The following is a 20,635-nucleotide window of genomic DNA, read 5'->3' on the forward strand; positions in this document are numbered from 1 at the left end:
ATATATATATAATAATTAAAACTAACTAATACTTATATATATAATAATAAATACAACAATATATATATATATATATATATATATATATATATATATATATATATTTAACAAAACAAAAATTGGGGTAATTTCTATTTATTTTAATATAGACTTAGCCATATAATATGTTTTTAGGTCATAAGTTTATAAGACAAACAAAAAATATTATAATGGTTCAAAAAAAGATTTAAACCAGAAAAATTCGATTTAGTAAAATCTTTAGAAACAAGGTTTACTTATATTAGTGAGCATCAAATCAGTATATTTATATGTTGTAATATTCAATTAACATAGTGCTATATATACACCGTTGGTGCCTGTGACGACTATCTGAATATATGATATATAAGTACAAAACCGAATATATATATATACTACAAATAATACGTTGTTCCTGTTGGACCTCCAAAAATATGCTAAATGAATTTTGTACAAACTGATTAAACTATAACGATTAAAACTATATAAGGAAAAGACATTAAATACTAGACCCGTGGTGTACCACGGGGTAAAATCTAGTGTTTACTTATAATAAAGTTATAAATAGTATATAATATACTCAAATACATATCATGTATTTATAACATATATGAAGAATTTATATTTTAAATCCGGATGACAAGTAAAAAGATCTTGAACGTAAAAATTTTGAGTTTGGGTACTTATTTGAAGTTTGGGTTATGAAGTTTAGATTATGAAGTTTAGGCAAAGTCCTCTCTGAGAGATTAGTGCATGAGACTTTAGGTTATGAAGATTTCTTTGCAAACTGTCATGGGTTGCCAAATTTTTTCGTAAATTATTTGTTGTTTTTTCAGCTTTTCTACCAAAATATTACACAAATTTATGCATATAATTAGCAAGATAGTTATGATTCTTAAATCGTGTTTAACCACTAAATCGCGTTATCTATTTTGCGATTAAGATAATTCCGATAATAATTAACTCATAACTCGATTACCCGACAATGCTAATTAAACATTATCGAATTATGTATTTTTTATTGGGTCTTTTTAATCGCGAAAAAATATTAAACTTTTAACTATGTATTGATATAAGTACAGTAATTAATCCAACATATTTGTGGATTTTTATACCACCAAAATTAAATAAAAAGCGTATATATATCATTATCATCTACTGTATACTTCACATTCATTTGTTTCTGTAGCTGAAAACTGAAATTTTTTGATTTTTGGACCAATACCTTTGGAGGTCCTGTATTATGATCAGGACGTTGTTTTATTAATGTCATTGCAAACAAAAATAACAATTTCAACTTGTGATTTTCGTGGTTGCAATTGCAAATATATAGTCTGTCGGTTCTCAAATTTAGTGATATAGTTTCTAAATATATTGTACTGAATCTGTTATCATCTTTCATCAATGGTTTATATAAGAATCATGTTTGATCAATGATAATTAATAAGAGTTAATCAACAAGAAATTTACTCAATTAATCATTGATTAAGTAGGTGATTTATATTACAAATCTGACCATAAATGCAGATCCAATTATTATGATAAATAAGGTGTAGTAGCTAGATTATGAGAACCCTGGAGATTTTATTATGAAATCTATAGGGCCAATTATCATCAGAATCAAAGAAGAAGAAGAAGAAGAAAAAGAACCAAAAATAAGAAGAAAAAAAAACCCAACGAGATGATTTCGAAATCTATTTTTAATGTATTTATTTACACATTATTATTATTATTATTATTATACAATCATGGCCAGAGAGGCCATACCACATGTGTATAGTACAATCTCACATGTGTCAATGCCAAATAAAATCCACAAAAACTAAAAACATTGGCTTAAGAGTTGAGGACATGTCCCATGTTCACTTTGGCTTATCTCTTCAATATATCTCCTAAAAATTGCATTTGCTTGGTTGCTAGGACACACTCACATACAGCTACATGAATTCCCAATGACCCATATGTTTCTTAATTTTTAGCTCCAAATTTTACTAGTCATTTCTGTTATCTTGCCATTTTTTTCATTTTCTACTTACGGATTCGTGACAACATAAATAAATTCAATACAATAAAGAGACTATTTTAATTAACATCGATCAAAATTTATGTGTATGTTTGTCTAAATATACAACCTAAAAGTTATTATTTATTGGATAATAGTTCTACTTGATTTATATATAACTCAAAAAGGGACATATTGGGTCTAAGTTATTGTTTTTGGATCCCACTACCTTTTTAGAAAACTTTATTATACGACAACTTTTTTTAAGATTAACTCAAAAAATGAAATCAAGATTATGGTTGTTCTCATTCCATAGGGTTTCATAGAGATGTTCAAGCTAGACTTGCCATATATGTGTGTGTTGGTACTTGTGTATGAACGAATAAAAATAGATAAAAAGTAGACTTATCATTTGACTTGTAAGCAGTTAAAATATTGTTCCTATTGATTGATGATATTGACCAATCAAAGTATAAACAAAATTGTTTTTACGATGAAGAATAATAAATTCAATGAGCTTAAATAAATAAAAAAAACCTCACCGATTGCATCTGAAAAATCTTAGAAGAGTCATTTATATTGTTTTATTGAATTATTGACAAATATATTAATTAAAATGAATATATGATTGTGAATAAAAAGATATGAACTTAGCCGTCTCATGTGGTAGACCTTACTTCAGTGAGACTGTGCTGATGAAAGAGCATGTGACTCTATTAATGGCATACATATGGTTTTGTTAACTAATTATATAACATAACACAGATACAATTCAAAATTTTGGTTTGTTGGCCAAGCAATTAAGAAATTTAGACCTAATAAATGCTAAGTGGGAGGAATCTCCATCAGCAAGAAAACTTAAATCATTGACAAAAATTTCATGAAATTTGTTTACTAAAAACAGATACAAATGGGTTTTAGTATTGCTACAATTGAGTAACTCCTAATCTTGTTGGTAATGTTATAAATTGTGCCGGAATAAATTTGTATTAATAGTGTTTTTCCAAGTCGCCATTTATATAAATTACGTTCTCCATGATATCATATTTCTATTATCTTTTTTTCTCTATTGCTTGCTCGTTTAATTTCATTCTGAAAGAACAAAATACTCAAATCGTCGTTTTGGCTAAAAGAGCTTTTTTATTAAAATGAGAAATTAGGATTTCGACCAAAAAAATTATATTGATTTAAAATAATAAAAATTTATAGCTCTCATACTTATTTTTTAAAAGTTTGTATGGTTTAAAATAATAAAATATATAATTTTCATAAGTATCTTTTAAGAAATAGAAGAGCTCTTTTATTGATTTGTGAAATTAATTTATTAAACACGTTTTTGAAAAAGAATAAAGTTGTAAAACGTAATGACTTTAAAGATTTGTTTCTTTCAGAAAATCCATATTAAAAGTCATATGTCTATGAACTATTACCATTTAACAGCTCAAACACGTTTTTGATCAACCTCTAATTAAAACTGGTCAATATATAACACCTTAATCATAAAAGCATCATAAGTAAGTATATGTCAAAAAGTATCATCATAAAACTTAAACTAAAACTAAAGTTGATTACAAACGTAAGTGGTAAACACTTGGGCCTAATAAACTTGTATAGCTGTCTGGTAAGTAAACAACAGTGTAATCAATCATATATATTCTCTTCTTAAGTCAAAACCATAAATTCAAATTAAATAGCTGCCGTCAGAAAAATTAAAAATCAAGTAGTATAATATGATAAATTTGTGAAAATATAAGATATTATAGAATATGTGAAAAAATATATAATAATATTTACGTTCGTAAAATAGAAACTGCCCATGTGTTTCTCTTCTTACACCGCCGGTTACGGTTACTGTCTTTTTCTTAGTGTACTTTGAAATGATCTCTTAAGACACAGCTTGTGTTCATATAGTTAATACATAGATTTGTGTTCATAGTTGACTCAAACTATTACCATCAAATATATTACTGTTGTAGTTTATTTTCAACATATTTGTTCTAATTTAATCTCGCATCGAATCAAGTACTTGAAACAAATATATATTTGTATGGTTTCCACAAAAATAATGAGACAATAAAGAACCATAAGTTTTAATTTATAATCTTGATGTACTTTATACCTTTTGGTGATATAAGCATCACATAAATTTGGACATAAAACCCAAAATTCGACAACTAAATTAAGCGGAACAATTATAAAATTCCAACGGTTAATAATTTTGTTACCCAAATTAGCAATTCGAAAACTGAACAGTAAGTTCGAAAACTCGAAATAATTTTATACTAAAGAAAATCTAAACCGAATCCGGAAATCTGAATTCCCAAACCTTTCACATAATCAAACCCATTTAACATATACTCTCTTCATCATTGATGATAAATCAATTTTTGTTAACTAAATGAAAATTCAAAGTGGAAAAAAAAGAGTTTAAAAATTTTAAAGATAAATAAATAAACAACTATATCCATGGGTTACAGTAAGTGGATAATACATGTAACAAACACTTTTGAATCAACAAAGATGAAATAAAAAGTTTGGAAGACAGTGAAGCGACAACATAGTCCATTACTTTGAGTTAAAGTAGTAATACTATAATCTTAGTAAAAGTTTATCTAATTACAAATTTATAATTAAGTTTTTAATCTTGGTCTTCGCTGGACCAAGTTGTCATCCTCACAATTCCCTTACCCAATCATTCAAATTGATTCTTGGCCTTTTCTTGGAATCATCTTTTTTTCTTTTCTTTAATTCACACATGCATGTATGTGAAATACACACAGTTTTATGAATGGACAATATCGCATAAATCCATAAGCCAATAGCTTTTTATTTTAGTATAGAGGTAACTAAAAACTAATAGAGGTAACTACTTAATCAAATCATTAGATTAGACGCGGCTTTGCTTTACAAAGTAACTTTAAACCAAAAATTATCAATTGATTTTGGTCAAAAATATCGGTTACTATAAGAAAAGAAAAAAAGTAAATAAATATTGTTGTATTTTTGTAGTTGGTGGACAAACTTTTTTAGTCAATTTTGTTTGATAAACATCTATCAAGAAAACTGCTTCTAAATTAACTATATTTGATCCAAAATTTTAACCATCAAAATTAAATTAGTAATTTGTAAAGGTTAATTCAAGAAAAAATACCATCAATTCTCCAAATACGTTTTTCATTTATTTTAGTGGTTTTATAAAAAAAAATGTATTATTTGCATATTTTTGTATAATCATAAATCATATATTAAATTGATCTGCGAATATAATATTTCCAAATAAAATCATATAGTTAAATAAAGCAAGAAATAAAAATTTCTTTATTTAGTTATACACGCTGGAAAAATAGATCCACTAATAAAATTTGGACTTTTCAAACAAAGAAAAATAATTTATTTATATAAAAAAAAAAACTTTTTCCTTTAAATAAAACACAAAAAGAGGAAAATTCAAAGAAATGAGAGAACTCTCTTCTTCTTCTTCCTTCTTCTTCTTCTCTCCTCTTTATTTACTAGTTGTTCACTTCAGCACATGATCCTCGTCTCTCTCTCTCTCTCTCTCTTACTCTCTCTTCTCTATCAATCACAAGTTTCAGTTACACAGCTGAACCAACGTATCTCAGATTCTGATTTTGATCAGATCACTGTTTTGTCTGTGTCAAAAACAAAAAAAAACAAACGATCCAGTTTTTGTGGGAAAACTTTAATGAAACAGTGACGACTCTGTTCTTCTCCATCTTTATAATGACAAACATTTCATAGTATCCACACAACTTCTCTGTTTTGTTCTTCTTCTTCCTCTCTCTCTCTCTCTCTCACTCTCTTACTCTCTTCATTCATGGCTCCAAATTCAGTAGCAGTGACAATGGAGAAGCCAGACAACTTCTCTTTACTAGAGATCAACGGCTCAGATCCATCTTCATTCCCCGACAAGCGTAAATCAATCAGTCCTAAGCAATTCTCATGGTTCCTCCTCCTCAAAGCTCACAGAGTCGTCTCTTGTCTCTCCTGGCTCGTTTCTTCAGTCAAGAAACGTATCGCCTTCTCAGCCAAGAACGTTAACGAAGAAGAAGATCCTAAGAGCAGAGGGAAACAGATGTACAGATTCATCAAAGCTTGTCTTGTTATCTCCATAGTTGCCTTGTCCATAGAAATCGTCGCTCATTACAAGAAATGGAATCTTGATCTCATTAACCGACCGTCTTGGGAAGTTTACGGGCTCGTCGAATGGTCTTACATGGCTTGGCTCTCGTTCCGATCCGATTACGTCGCTCCCCTTGTCATCAGTCTATCAAGATTCTGCACTGTCCTTTTCTTGATTCAGTCTCTTGATCGGTTAGTCCTCTGCCTCGGTTGCTTCTGGATCAAATTCAAAAAGATCGAACCTAAACTCAAAGACGACTCTCTCGATTTAGAAGACCCATCAAACTTCCCAATGGTTCTTATTCAGATCCCAATGTGCAACGAACGAGAGGTAAACTATAAATACTCTGCTTCTTGCTCTGTTGTTACTCTGCTTTACTCTGTTTTTACTCTGTTTTACTCTGTTTTGAGTTCTGTTTAGTGATTGTTCTTGTGTTGCTTTGGTTAGGTGTATGAACAATCAATAGGAGCAGCTTCACAACTAGATTGGCCAAAAGATAGGATCTTGATTCAAGTTCTAGACGATTCAGACGATCCAAATTTACAGCTTTTGATCAAAGAAGAAGTATCGGTATGGGCCGAAAAAGGCGTAAACATAATCTACAGGCATAGGTTGATCAGAACTGGTTACAAAGCTGGGAATTTGAAATCAGCAATGACTTGTGATTATGTGAAAGATTACGAATTCGTTACTATCTTCGACGCAGATTTCACACCTAATCCTGATTTCCTCAAGAAGACTGTTCCTCATTTCAAGGTAAGCAAACACACAAATCTATCTCTAAAAGGAAACTTTTTTTTTTTTCGTAATTTACGATGATGTTTTAGAGAAAATTCAGTGAAAAAATATTTTTTCTTTTTTAATACTTTTTAAAAAAATTTTGTTAGAAACTAAATTTTCAATTATATAATTTATATATATCACCGACAGTTGTCTTTTTTTTTTATATAAAAAAAACAATCTTTTTGAAGTGGGTCATGTTCTAAGTAACCGACAAATTTGTATATTATTAGGTAAATCTAAGTTTTATACATTTTTTTTGGTTTTATTTTATAAAAATCCAAGTTGTTGTTACATGTATGAAATTGAAAATCAGAGTAACCGACAAATATAAAATTACAAAATCATGACTTTTCTAGTAGGTTTAGTTGTAGTAAATCTAGTTGTTTAACTAAACCTTGAATTATATTTGTTATTTATTTTTTATAAAAATCACAAATGTTTATATTTTTTTAATATTTTTCGTACCCTACCTAAATAGCATATCTCATTTTTTTCATGTGGGTTGTTGGAGTTGAATTCCAAGACATAGATGCCTATTTGAGTAGATGATATGATAGCTTCTTAAAAAAAAAAACAATTTCCTATAGTTTTGGAATTTTAGAATTTATGTATAACATTTTTAAAACAATTAAGATTCTCATTTTTGTTAGAAAATTCAAGATTTGATTAGAATTAGAGAATTTAAAAAGAAAATGTTGTGTTGTTTTGTTTTGCAGGGGAATCCAGAGCTAGGACTAGTCCAAGCAAGGTGGTCATTTGTAAACAAAGATGAGAATCTCCTCACAAGGCTACAAAACATAAACTTATGTTTCCACTTTGAAGTAGAACAGCAAGTGAATGGTGTGTTTCTCAACTTCTTCGGTTTCAATGGAACCGCAGGAGTTTGGAGAATCAAGGCATTGGAAGAATCTGGCGGGTGGCTCGAGAGAACGACCGTGGAAGATATGGATATCGCGGTTAGAGCTCATCTTAACGGATGGAAGTTCATTTACCTCAATGATGTTGAAGTTACTTGTGAGTTGCCTGAGTCTTATGAAGCTTACAAGAAGCAACAACATCGTTGGCACTCCGGTCCTATGCAGCTGTTCCGGTTATGCCTTCCTTCAATCATCAAATCAAAGGTACAATTCAACTTCTATAAGCAGTTATGTTAGTTTTAAACAGGTCACAACATCTATATACCCACTCAATTCTATGTGTTTTTGCAGATATCGGTTTGGAAGAAGGCGAATTTGATCTTCCTTTTCTTTCTTCTAAGGAAGCTAATTCTACCATTTTACTCATTCACACTCTTTTGCATCATCCTTCCATTGACAATGTTCATCCCCGAAGCCGAGCTTCCCTTGTGGATCATCTGTTATGTTCCTATCTTCATTTCGCTTCTCAACATTCTCCCGTCGCCTAAATCTTTCCCTTTCTTAGTCCCTTACCTTCTTTTCGAAAACACAATGTCCATAACCAAGTTCAACGCCATGATCTCTGGGCTGTTCCAGTTTGGATCGGCTTACGAGTGGGTTGTGACAAAGAAAACCGGGAGATCATCAGAATCCGACTTGCTAGCGTTTGCTGAAAAGGAAGAGAAGTTGCATAGGAGAAACTCAGAGTCCGGTTTGGAGCTTCTGAGCAAACTTAAGGAGCAAGAAACCAATCTTGCGGGGCAAGAAACCGGAAAGAAAACCCTAGGAGGGCTAATGAGGCCCAAGAACAAGAAGAAGACGAACATGGTGTTCAAGAAAGAGCTCGGGCTTGCGTTCTTGCTGCTAACCGCAGCCGCAAGGAGCTTTCTATCGGCGCACGGTCTTCACTTCTACTTCTTGCTGTTCCAGGGACTGTCTTTCTTGGTTGTAGGGTTGGATTTGATCGGAGAACAGATCAGCTAGACTCACACTAAACAAAGACAGAGAAGAAGGAACACAAATACCGTTTATATTCGCTATTTTTTTGTTTGTTTTTTTATTCTTTTCCCTTTCTTTATATGTGGGTTTTATACATAATTTTCAAGAACTTATAATGTCCAGTTTCAGATAAATGAATTGAAACGAATTTGTTATATCATCATAGCTTTTAGATGTTATTGTATTAAGAGTCCTTTGGATTCTGCTAATTTCAAAATAAAAGAAGAGTCTGCCGGATTTACTAAACTTTGTTTGGATAATGTTCTACGTTATCAAAAGAAAAAAACACCTTCTTCCTTATAAATGCTTACAGCTTATAACATTGTAACATCTTCTGTCAAAACAGAACTATGAAGCTCAAGTATTAAGTGTAATCTTGTGATTTTGGATTGTGAGTTTAGTTAATTATTAGGACTAAACTTGGACCGAGTAATCGTGGTTGATCCAAAGATGCAACATTCTCCTCTATTAGATCTCTTTGTCCTCCTAGTCTCCAACTTTGATTTGATTTCCATATCATTTGTAGACAGAGTGAATGAAACAATGAAGCTCTTCTCACAAGTCATAGTTCTTGATAATGAAATCATGTTTAATTAAACTCTCAAGTAGAAGAAGATAGAGAGAACAGAGTAATAGTTATTAAGAGAAATGAAAATTTTAGTGAAAATTTTATTCTTGGGTTAGAATTGTAGAGTATGGGATTACATGTTTTTGGTTTAACGTTTTTATTTTTTTTGGAAATATCTTACAAATATGAAAATTTAATTTACTAATGAGAAAGCTTGATATGTTTTTGATAACTTTCAAAGTTTGGTTTTTTTTTTTTTGGTTTTAGCATTTTTTTCTTATTTTTTTACTTGCTGTGGAAGGCAAAAGCCCTAGTATTGTATGTATAATAAATTCAGCCGTTTGGTCAAGAAGAACAAGATTAAATCGAAACCGAAGACAAATCATCAATCTTGCTAAGGATTTCTAGGTTTGCTCAGTCAACGCTGTTTCTCTGTTTGTTTTAGTTCTCTTTGTCCAAGGCTTTAATGTTAGATTTTGTGTCTAGGTCAGTGCATCAAGATCATCATGGGAATTTGGAACTGTATGGGGAAAACATCACTTTTCATATTTGGTCTTGGATTCTACACACGTAAGTCGCTGCTGTAAAGGATCTTTTAGGTCATTGTTTAGTTTATGCTTGTAGTTGTTATTTTACTTGTTGAGAAAGTAACCGTGATCAATGTGTTTATTGTCTTTCAGATGCTGCTTTATTCTCTAATTCGGATCATCAGGTAATTTTAAGCACACTGATCACAAATCCTCGATAATGCTCTTTCGCTTTTGTAAAAGACGCGATAATGGTTGATTGAGTTTCTCATGTTGCAGACGCTTAAGACTCAGTTAGAATTATTCAAAGAGGTAAATATTGATAAATGTCCTTATAATTTTGAAAGGATACAAAATTTTCTAATGTGTCTACTCGAATTTTCTAATGTTTCAGACAGTTAAGGTTCAGATAGAGTCCTTTAAAGAGGTAAAAACCAATAAATGGTGTTGTGTTAAGGTTGTTTGATTTTGAAAAGACATAAAAAAGCTATGGCTTGATATGTAATATCTTGTCATGTTTCAGCCATCTAAGGCTCAAATGGCTAAGTATAGAGAAATGGAACAAAAGGTGGAAGCTAAGTATAGAGAAATGGAAAACAAGTTGGACTATCTTGTCAAGGTAAAAAAGTAATTGGTGTCAATGCATACAAGTTACGAAATCGATTATGTTTGATCGATAACTTCTTGTCATGTTTTCAGTTGTCGACGACTCAAATCTCCGAGTTGAGAGTAACTAAAGAGAAGTGTTGTAGTACGATCAGAAGAAACCATGTGATTGAACTAGTAGGTCTATGATGAATTTTGTTTTTTGTTTGGGGTTAAAAAGCATTTTTACGAATTGTTATGAATGATCAATGAATAAAGTGATTACTTCTTCTCTATGACTCTATCTATATACTCTTGGAGATCCATTTTGTTATCCCCTAGTATAACATGATTTTAACATAAATGGAACAATGTGCTTTTCAAATTTTTCTTGAATGATTGTGGTTTGAAGTCAATTCTTTTTATGGTTTTGACGGCTAAGTTCCCATACATTGTACACAAGGTGGGTCTACTTAGTCACATGCTTCACAAGGATCTCACCTGTGTCTATCACCAATTTTATTTTATTTATCCGAAAAAGATTGCAACTAATTATAACAAAATTAATGACTACAAGTTTCAAAGGGTAGCCAAAAAGAGTATCATTCTACATTTTCAATGCATTTTTAACAGTAAAATTAGAAATTTTACCCTTAATCTCAGACTAATTAAACTATAAAACACTTATAAAATAGGGATATATAAGTATAATTTAATGTTTTTTTAATTTGTGTGAAATGTGTCAGAAGTGACACTTTTTGTGAAACATGCAAAGTATATATTGCATGTCCATATACCAATTATTAATTATACGATAATATGTTGTTAATGGGTAATTCTTGTCACGCTATATTTGGTTTGGTTTGCACTTTTATAACAAATTAAAACTCAATGAAACAACTAATATATAATATTAATTTATAGTTAAGATACTTTTGTGGATCCTATATATTTTTTCTTTTTAATTAGAAAAAGTGTAAGAGATTTGAGAACTGTACCACCAATTTTATAGTATTTTGAACACTGCACTTTCATTGAAAATTTCCAATAATATCCTTTTTATATATTTAGCCATTATTTTAAATAAACTAATTTATAATAATATCAATTAAATTTATAATTAATTTATGTATAAATTTAAAATTTTTAACTAAAATTTAAAATATATTTACTATGGTTACAGTAATCATTATCTAAAATTAAAGTATGACATCAATTATTCCTTATATATAAACTTACTTAAGAGATCAAATTGAGAAGATGACAAAAGAAAGGCTTCTATGTATTGCTAAGACATATATTTCATTTCTTTGATCACATCAACACCAAATTAAATAATCATGACGATTTCAACATAAATTTGTTTTCAAAAAGAACATTAAAAAGCTTTGATCCCGCATTTGAACTTGTGTTTTGTTTAACAAATTTGTGTTTTGTTTTAAACATTAAGAACAAATTTGTGTTTTCCTTCAAATTTTAAGGATATAGTTTGCATCTATTTATGTGCATTAAAAAACCTTAAAAACTTGAAATAAGAAAACAAAACACACTATCAAATGCTATCACATATCTTATCTTTGTAGGCTCAAACCTAACAATTTATCCTCTAACATAATCCAGAATTTACTTTCCATTCAGAGATCATTGTATCACTTAAAATAAAATATAGGTTTTGGGTGTGACAAACTGATTAAAAGTTAAAAATCCACAAGGTATCTATATCAACAAGAATTGTGAAAAGGAGAAGATGATATTAAAATATATATATATATATATATGATAACCATTAGTTTGCAAGAAAAACACAACCATATATGCGACCGCCATTCTCATTATTGTCATCATGGTAAAAAGCAGAAGTTGAACGATATAAAGTCAGGAATTAACGACACTGAAAGATACTTGAAATGATCAATAAATTATTAAATAAGCTTCAGTTTCTTTTTCTTATGCCAATATGTGTGGTATATTAGTGATTAACATTATTTGAAATTGCTAAATTAAAGAATAAAAACAGATAATGAAATTATCAATTAATGGCTTGCCACATGATATAGTATAGATTAGTACATGGCAGGTACATGATTTTTTTTTCAAATCTATACTTTGTGGCAAGGTCGAGATATTGACCAAATGAAAAAATTAAAAACTTACTTATGAATTATATATTTTAAAATTTTGATTAATATAAAGTCATTAAATTTTTTATTAATATAAACTATCTTTATCTAAATTTTGAACCAAAAATCTCAAAAATTAAAATAAATTTTCTAATTTCTTTTTAAAATGAATAGTTAAATTTTATTATTTAAATAATATTTGTAAACCTAATTAATCAAATTATTTTTTTTATCTAATTTTCAATTAGTAATTAAGTACCAAAATGTAAGTTTGAACAAATATATGTTATATCTCAAATACCTTAAAATTATTGTATATATTTCAAAAAATCAAATTTAAGGTATACAATAAAATAATTTATATTTGTTTTGTATTGAAATCAAAAATTATTTTAGTAAGGATGAGTTGAATCAAGATACCACACACGCTTCCCTAAACTTGAGTTTGAATCTGGTTCTTTAAGGCCATCTCCACTCGTGAGTGGTACTTAAAAAAAATAAAAAATATTATTTTATTTTATTTATTTATTTTTTAATTTTAATTGCTGAAAGTTTGACATCTGTTCTATTTTATGTAAGTACCGGTGCTGGTAGTACCAATTTAAGTAACGGTACCTCTCTCTTTCTTTGATTTTGTTATTTTTTATTAATTGATTGTGTTTAAAGTACTCCTTAAAGTTCTCCACTGGAGATGGCCTAAGGAGGCGCAAACAGTTACTTACATATTTTCCATAACTTTAAAATTAATTAAATTTATATGTTCTTACAACAAAGAATAAACACATATGTTTTGGTATTTTAATATATATATATATATGTATATATATCAAACTCATATATGTTAGTAAAAGAAGGAAATAAATGTGGTTGGTATACAATTTATCAACATTTTTAGCCTAAGCAATTATTAATTATTTTTTTCCAAAGTGTAATTCTCTTTTTTGTCAATATTTTCACAAATTATGTGCAAAGAAAAAATAAAAAGGAGAGACGGACAGAAGAAAAAATAAAAAAATACAGAAACATATTTGGAATTTCTCGAGTGTCGATATCATAGGATATTTTTGGACCATTCCAGTTGTATTTTGCTGTTATTTCTTCTTCCATTTGGGTATATTATTACAAAACACAAAATAACAATTGCTAACCAAACCCCAAGACGCCTTATTTATTATTTATTCAGCACCGACATTATAACAAAATGATAGAATCACAAATAACATAGTATTAAAAATGTTAATGCGGTGATTATTATATAGAATCATCACATAGATATTTGGACTACCATTAACAAAGCCTAAACAAGGATTCTTGAACTCTGTGCTTTTTAATAAGTATGGTTTAGGGAACCATTCCGTTATCGTTTTTTACATTGGTAATGTAATCTATACTATAATATTTCAACTAACGGTACAATTTAATCAAGCAAATATTTTAAGTGTACTTTTTTTTTTGTTTACAACATATAGTACTAAGTGATTGTTGTTAGATTATTACTATGTAAGAACTTTCTCCTTGATTTTGATGAAGGAATTTATTATAAGTTCCTTTTTTGCTTACATTAGAAGTTACTGTTTCTATGTTTATAGTTTTATTTATATTTATATGCATGTTATTCTTATTAGTCAACATTGAGTTGAATATTAAATAATTAATTTATATGTATATATATATATATATATATATAATATTAGAATATTTTTAAAAATTTTAAACCTGAAAACATTATAAACGTTATAAAAAATAAGGTTTTATGCAAATAAACCCTTCAAATTCTCAAATTTTGCAATTCTACCATTCTTATCAAATAAACGCAAAAATATTATTAGTCTTTCTAATAATTTTTGCATAAACATTAAAAAGTTAATGTTTAAATCTAGATATAGTAAATAATTCGTGTCGTTCTATTTTTAGTAAAATCTATTTATTTTTCAGAAGTTAAGTTCCACAACCGGTATATTTATCCGAATAATCATGAAAACCAAGTTTTATTTTGAATTTAGTTATTATTTTTTTGTTACAAAAAGTGTTATTTGCAAATATTTAACGCACATTAAAAGTTATATTATTAAAGGTAGAAAAATATAATATTTTGCTCACGGATCGAATATGGGCAAGGTCGGTCCATATCGGTAGTATGTGGTACGTCTAGATTCGGGTCGTAATGTGACTTTTTTTTATGTCAAAACACATTTGTATTGTATGATATTAAATTAAATTAAATTAAACAACAAAACACATTCATATAATCGCCACGAAAATTTTTTAAGTAATCAAATCAAAATCAATGAGACTTTTTGTATTGTATGATTTGATTGCTTCTGATCTGTCTTTTACGCGTGGACAAAAGAACAATAACACATACAAAAATAGTTTAGCTGTGCATGTGAATGAACTACGTAATGTCCGTCAATTTCTCTGTTTTGCCATATTTTTTCTCTAATAATTTAATTTATCTAACACGAAATGATTGAACATAACACATGCATTATATTTATACCATTTCATTCATGTTAATTTGTCCATATATAATAAAGTAGCAAAATTCTGTTTTTAATTAGTAAACCTCTTTGTTATTTTTTTCTTCAAATTTATTACTAATAATGATTTTATCCAAGAATATCGTCGCATTTTTACGCAAGTCTAATCTTATTTTAGTTTGTATATCCAAAATGCGATCTAATTTCTTCTCTAAATTCATCTTTATAGAGAAAAAAAATCTAACTCTAGTCTATATCAGTATATCTCATTCTAATATAAATGAAATAATAATATTATTTTATATTTAGAAAAATTCTTATTTTAGAAAATTATTTGTTAGAATATTCATATAAGCAACAACATTTTCTGTAAAAACATATTTTCTCTGTTTCATAAAGAGTGTCATTTTAGAGAAAAATATTGTTAACTAAACCATTTACCATTTATTAAATATGCGTAGATATGTAAATAATGGTAAATTTCTGCTAAAACAAAATCTAACATATAGACTCAATAATTCAAAAAATATATTAAAAAAAAATTCACTTTAGGTTATTCATTTTCTGGTTATTCAACTATCTAAAAACACTGTTTCATTGCCACTAAACCTAATCACATAAAATTCAAAGTTAACTCAAGTTTAAACCAAATCCTTCACCCCAAGTTTTGACTTTACACACTTCCCCGTGATTGGTGTGTGTGGACCGTACATCGGCGCGTCACCTCCACTCTCCCTCCCACTTACTCCATTATAACCTCATCTCTCTCTCTTCTCTCTCTCTCTCTCTTCTCTGCTACAACAATGGCTTCATCACTCACATCTCTCTTCCTCCTCTTCCTCTTCTTCTTCACAGCTCAATCTCGCTTAACCACAAACTTCTACTCAAGAACATGTCCAAGATTCCTCGACATAGTCCGAGACACAATCACAAACAAATCACAACTCCGACCACCGCAGCCGCCGTGATCCGCCTCTTCTTCCACGACTGTTTCCCTAACGGCTGCGACGCCTCCGTCCTAATCTCATCAACACCTTTCAACACAGCGGAACGTGACTCATCCATCAACCTCTCCCTCCCTGGAGACGGCTTCGACGTCATTGTCCGAGCCAAAACAGCTCTCGAACTCGCTTGTCCCAACACTGTTTCTTGTTCCGACATCATCTCTGTCGCGACACGTGACCTTTTAGTTACCGTCGGTGGTCCTTACTACGACGTTTACCTCGGCCGTCGTGATTCAAGAACCTCTAAATCTTCTCTTTTAAACGATCTTCTTCCTCTTCCTTCTTCACCAATCTCTAAACTCATTCACCAGTTTGAATCCAGAGGCTTCACTGTTCAAGAAATGGTTGCTTTGAGTGGTGCTCACTCAATCGGGTTTTCACATTGTAAAGAGTTTGCGGGTCGGGTGGGTCGTAATAACACCGGGTACAACCCTAGATTCGCCGTGGCTTTGAAGAAAGCTTGTGCTAATTACCCTAAAGACCCGACTATATCAGTCTTTAATGATATTATAACTCCTAATAAGTTTGATAACATGTATTATCAGAACATACCAAAAGGTCTTGGGTTACTTGAGTCGGATCATGGGTTATACTCCGACCCGAGAACCCGACCTTTTGTTGATCTTTATGCTAAGGATCAAGATCGGTTTTTCAAAGATTTTGCTAGAGCTATGCAGAAGTTGAGTCTTTATGGTATAAAGACTGGTCGAAGAGGAGAGATCCGAAGAAGGTGCGATGCGATTAACTGAGATTTTGTTTTTCATTTTTTTTTTTTAATATTTTTTTCGGATTATATTTTGGGAGAAACATAACTGTGAGATTTGAAAGATTGTGAATCTTCTGAGTTTGTTTTTTTCTGTAATGTTAAAAACACATATAATCTTTATTGGATGATTGTGCTAATCAAAGATGGATCGTTTGGTATGAAGATCAGTGATGAGTTAACTAAGCTGAAGTAGTTAGTTTGAGTTTGGTAATGATTCATTAGTAGGGTGATTGATAATTAATACGTTAGTTGAGATAAGAGTTGTGATTTAATGGCTACACAAAGGAGAAGTGTTTAGATTTTGAAGTTGGTTAAACTCTATTCTGATCTCTCTAGTCCAAAAAGATTATAGGTTTAGGCCGGAAACGTCTTCGTAGATTCTAAAGTAGCCACACAAACAAGCCCAGCTATTCCTTTTACACCTCGACCCAAAATACAAGCCCTAGAGGCCCAGATGCATGTTTTTATATATTTTAATGCAATCTACAATTGTGGAATAGATGACCTTATCTTAGACCATCTATCATTATTAATGGTCTCTTAACAAATGTTAGTTTAACTCTAAGCCTTCATTGCATTAAACATCATCCCTTACACAAACACCCACTTATCCTCAGCCTATCATTTCCCTATATCAGCATCATTCCGGATCTTGGGGTTAATGTCATGTTTGAATGCAATGGTTGTCGCCGATAAAGTTCTGGTTTCATGTACATATGCAACAAAGAAGAGTGTAGGTTTTGTTTAGATGTTACGTGCGCTTCCCTTCCAGATACTTCAACCCATGAGAGCCATCCACATGATAATCACCCCCTCTTCATCAATTTGACCAAAGGAGAGTGCTTGGGTTGTAAGAGTGATTGCTCAGGTGATTACATAGAGTGTATGAGCTGCAAATCCTTCTTGGGTCTTCATTGCGCTACTTTGCCAAATCTGGCATACTACAAGCATGATAGCCATCCACTCATTCTTTGTTACGGCGAAAAAGGTAGGACAAGTGATCAATATTGGTGTGAGCTATGCGAAGCAAAGTTGGAGGCAAGTGAATGGTTCTATACATGTGAGTCTTGTAGAGTCACTCTACATGTTACATGTTTATTGGGAAGAGATATGTACATGAGACCCCAATGTTGACTTAAGCTTGAAGTAAGCTTGGAGTGCAAGCATAAGAAGATTAGGATTAGGTTTTATATATTTAGGAGTTTATCTAAATATATGTTTTGGTGTTATCTCCTAATTAGAATAGGAGTTATAGACTATTTCTTTTCTTATATAAGGAGATGTCAAGGTGTGACATAACTTGTGAGAATTGAGATTGAGAGATTGAGAGCTTTAGGTTTTGAGAGATTTTCCTAAAGTAATAAAAGAGAGTGATTCTTTTATATTTGATCTTGATCTTTTAATCTTTGATTCTAGATTTGGTATCAGAGCAAAACAAAACCTCATACTAATTGAAAGCATACTTGAAAGCATGAGCGAGATTGTTCCTGTTACAAAACCGAGTGGAAGCTCCTCTTCCATACAATGTCCTATGCTCTCCTCCTGCAACTATACGGTTTGGGCCATCAAGATGAAATCCTGTCTCAAAGTGCACAAAGCTTGGGACATCATTGAAACAGTGACAGAAGACGTCGAAAAGAATGATATGGCAATCGCTTTGCTATTTCAATCCATACCCGAGTCGCTTGTTCTTCAATTTGGTGGGCTTACTTCGGCGAAGCAAGTTTGGGAATCGATCCAAACAAAGTATGTTGGAGCAGAGCGGGTTAAGGAGGCTCGTTTGCAAACCCTTATGGCTGAGTTCGATCGACTCACAATGAAGGAAACAGAGAGCATCGATGACTTCAGCAGCAAACTTGCTGAGATTGCTTCAAAGTCATCCGCCTTGGGAGAGATCATCGAAGAGCCAAAGATCGTGAAGAAGTTCCTTAAAAGTATCCCTCGAAGAAAGTATATTCACATTGTTGCATCTCTTGAGCAAGTTCTCGACTTGAATAAGACAAGCTTTGAGGAGATTGTTGGTCGTCTGAAGGTGTACGAAGAGCGAGTGCGAGACGATGACATTGATCAAGATGAACAAAGCAAGCTTATGTATTCAAACGCTGAGAATACATACTATTCCAGAGATGGTAGCGGGGATACAAGAGGACGTGGAAGAGGGAGTCGAGGTTCTTCAAGAGGACGAGGTCGTGGAAGGAATGGTGGAAGAGATTTGTCGCAAATAACTTGCTTTCGATGCGATAAACTTGGCCACTATGCTTCCTCATGTCCTGATCGCCTACTTAAGTTGCAAGAAGCACAAGAGAATGAGAAGGTGGATGCTAAAGACACACAAACAGCAGATGAACTCATGTTACATGAGACAGCAGATGAACTCATGTTACATGAGACTGTCTACTTGAATGAGAAGCATTGCGTGCCCAGCAAGTTTGAGACGAATTCTGATGAAGAAAACATTTGGTACCTTGACAATGGGGCAAGCAACCATATGACTGGAGATAGACGGTATTTTGATTCAATGGATAGCTCAGTCACCGGAACAGTGAGGTTCGGAGATGATTCAAGAATCGATATCAAAGGGAAAGGAACGATTGCATTTGTTGATTTGCATGGAACATCAAGAATGCTTACCGACGTATACTTTATACCTGACCTAAAAAGCAATATCGTCAGCCTTGGACAAGCTACGGAATCCGGATGCACCATAGAACTCAAATAAGATTACCTAACTATGTGTGACCGTGAGGGAAAGCTTCTAGTAAAGGCAAAAAGGTCCAAGAATCGCTTGTACAAAGTCCGGATGATGCTACGAGACAATGCGTGTTTGTATCTAACAAGCATGACCGAGACAAGTAAATGGCATGCTCGTATGGGTCATGTGAATCTCACCACTTTAAAAGCAATGTTGGACAAGGAATTGGTTCTAGGAGTTCCAAACATTACTATTGAGAAAGAGGTGTGTAGCTCGTGTCTTCTCGGAAAACAGACCCGACAAGTTTTTCCACAAGCAACAAGCTATAGAGCAACAAAACTTCTTGAACTAGTCCATGGTGATCTCTGTGGTCCAATAACACCAAGTACAAGTGCTGGAAATAGGTATATTTTTGTACTTATTGATGATCACTCTCGCTACATGTGGAGCATTCTTCTAAAAGAAAAAGGAGATGCTTTCTCTAAGTTCAAGAACTTTAAAACTATGGTGGAGAAGGAAACGGGAGAGAAGATTCAGACTTTTAGAACGGATCGAGGAGGAGAATTCGTGTCAATAGAGTTTAACTCTTATTGTGAGGAACATGGCATTAAAAGGCATCTAACCGCTCCTTACACACCACAACAAAATGGTGTAGTGGAAAGAAGGAACAGAACAATGATGGAGATGACAAGAAGCATGTTAAAACATATGCGAATGCCTAACTACCTTTGGGGAGAAGCCATTCGACACACGACTTATCTCTTGAACCGGGTCTTAACACGAGCGCTTAAGGAACAAACACCATATGAATCGTTTCGATCAAAGAAACCTGATGTCGAGCATGTACGAATCTTCGGGTGTATCGCTTATGCTAAGATAGACAAGCCACACTTGAAGAAATTGGATGATCGGACACGTATTCTCATACACCTAGGGACTGAGCCAGGTTCAAAGGCATACCGCTTGCTTGACCCTAAAACAAGGAAAATTGTGGTAAGTCGCGATGTAGTGTTCGATGAGACAAAGGGCTGGGAATGGAACCATGATGATGCAG

General features: G+C 31.6%; 3 protein-coding genes across 3 annotated transcripts; all 3 read left to right on the forward strand.

Annotated features, from left to right (window-relative positions):
- The first annotated feature begins 5,514 nt into the window (after positions 1 to 5,514).
- Positions 5,515 to 8,999, forward strand: LOC17885739 (xyloglucan glycosyltransferase 4). Its single transcript, XM_006290628.2, has 4 exons — positions 5,515 to 6,491; positions 6,609 to 6,917; positions 7,661 to 8,065; positions 8,153 to 8,999. Exons 1-4 carry the CDS (start codon positions 5,856 to 5,858, stop codon positions 8,822 to 8,824), a joined length of 2,022 nt encoding a protein of 673 aa, XP_006290690.1. The 5' UTR covers positions 5,515 to 5,855; the 3' UTR covers positions 8,825 to 8,999.
- A 914-nt stretch (positions 9,000 to 9,913) lies between these two features.
- Positions 9,914 to 10,729, forward strand: LOC17884754. The gene is made up of 6 exons (XM_006290246.2): positions 9,914 to 9,977; positions 10,088 to 10,119; positions 10,214 to 10,246; positions 10,329 to 10,361; positions 10,458 to 10,553; positions 10,634 to 10,729. The coding sequence occupies exons 1-6, from the start codon at positions 9,914 to 9,916 to the stop codon at positions 10,727 to 10,729; spliced, it is 354 nt and encodes a 117-aa protein (XP_006290308.2).
- A 5,041-nt stretch (positions 10,730 to 15,770) lies between these two features.
- Positions 15,771 to 17,051, forward strand: LOC17885588 (peroxidase 31). Its single transcript, XM_006292755.2, is given in 2 exon segments — positions 15,771 to 16,055; positions 16,058 to 17,051. Coding segments are annotated over 2 exon segments (948 nt in total). The 5' UTR covers positions 15,771 to 15,922; the 3' UTR covers positions 16,873 to 17,051.
- The last annotated feature ends 3,584 nt before the right edge of the window (positions 17,052 to 20,635 follow it).

Source organism: Capsella rubella, unplaced genomic scaffold (assembly GCF_000375325.1).
Source record: "Capsella rubella cultivar Monte Gargano unplaced genomic scaffold, Caprub1_0 scaffold_5, whole genome shotgun sequence".
NCBI lineage: Eukaryota > Viridiplantae > Streptophyta > Magnoliopsida > Brassicales > Brassicaceae > Capsella > Capsella rubella.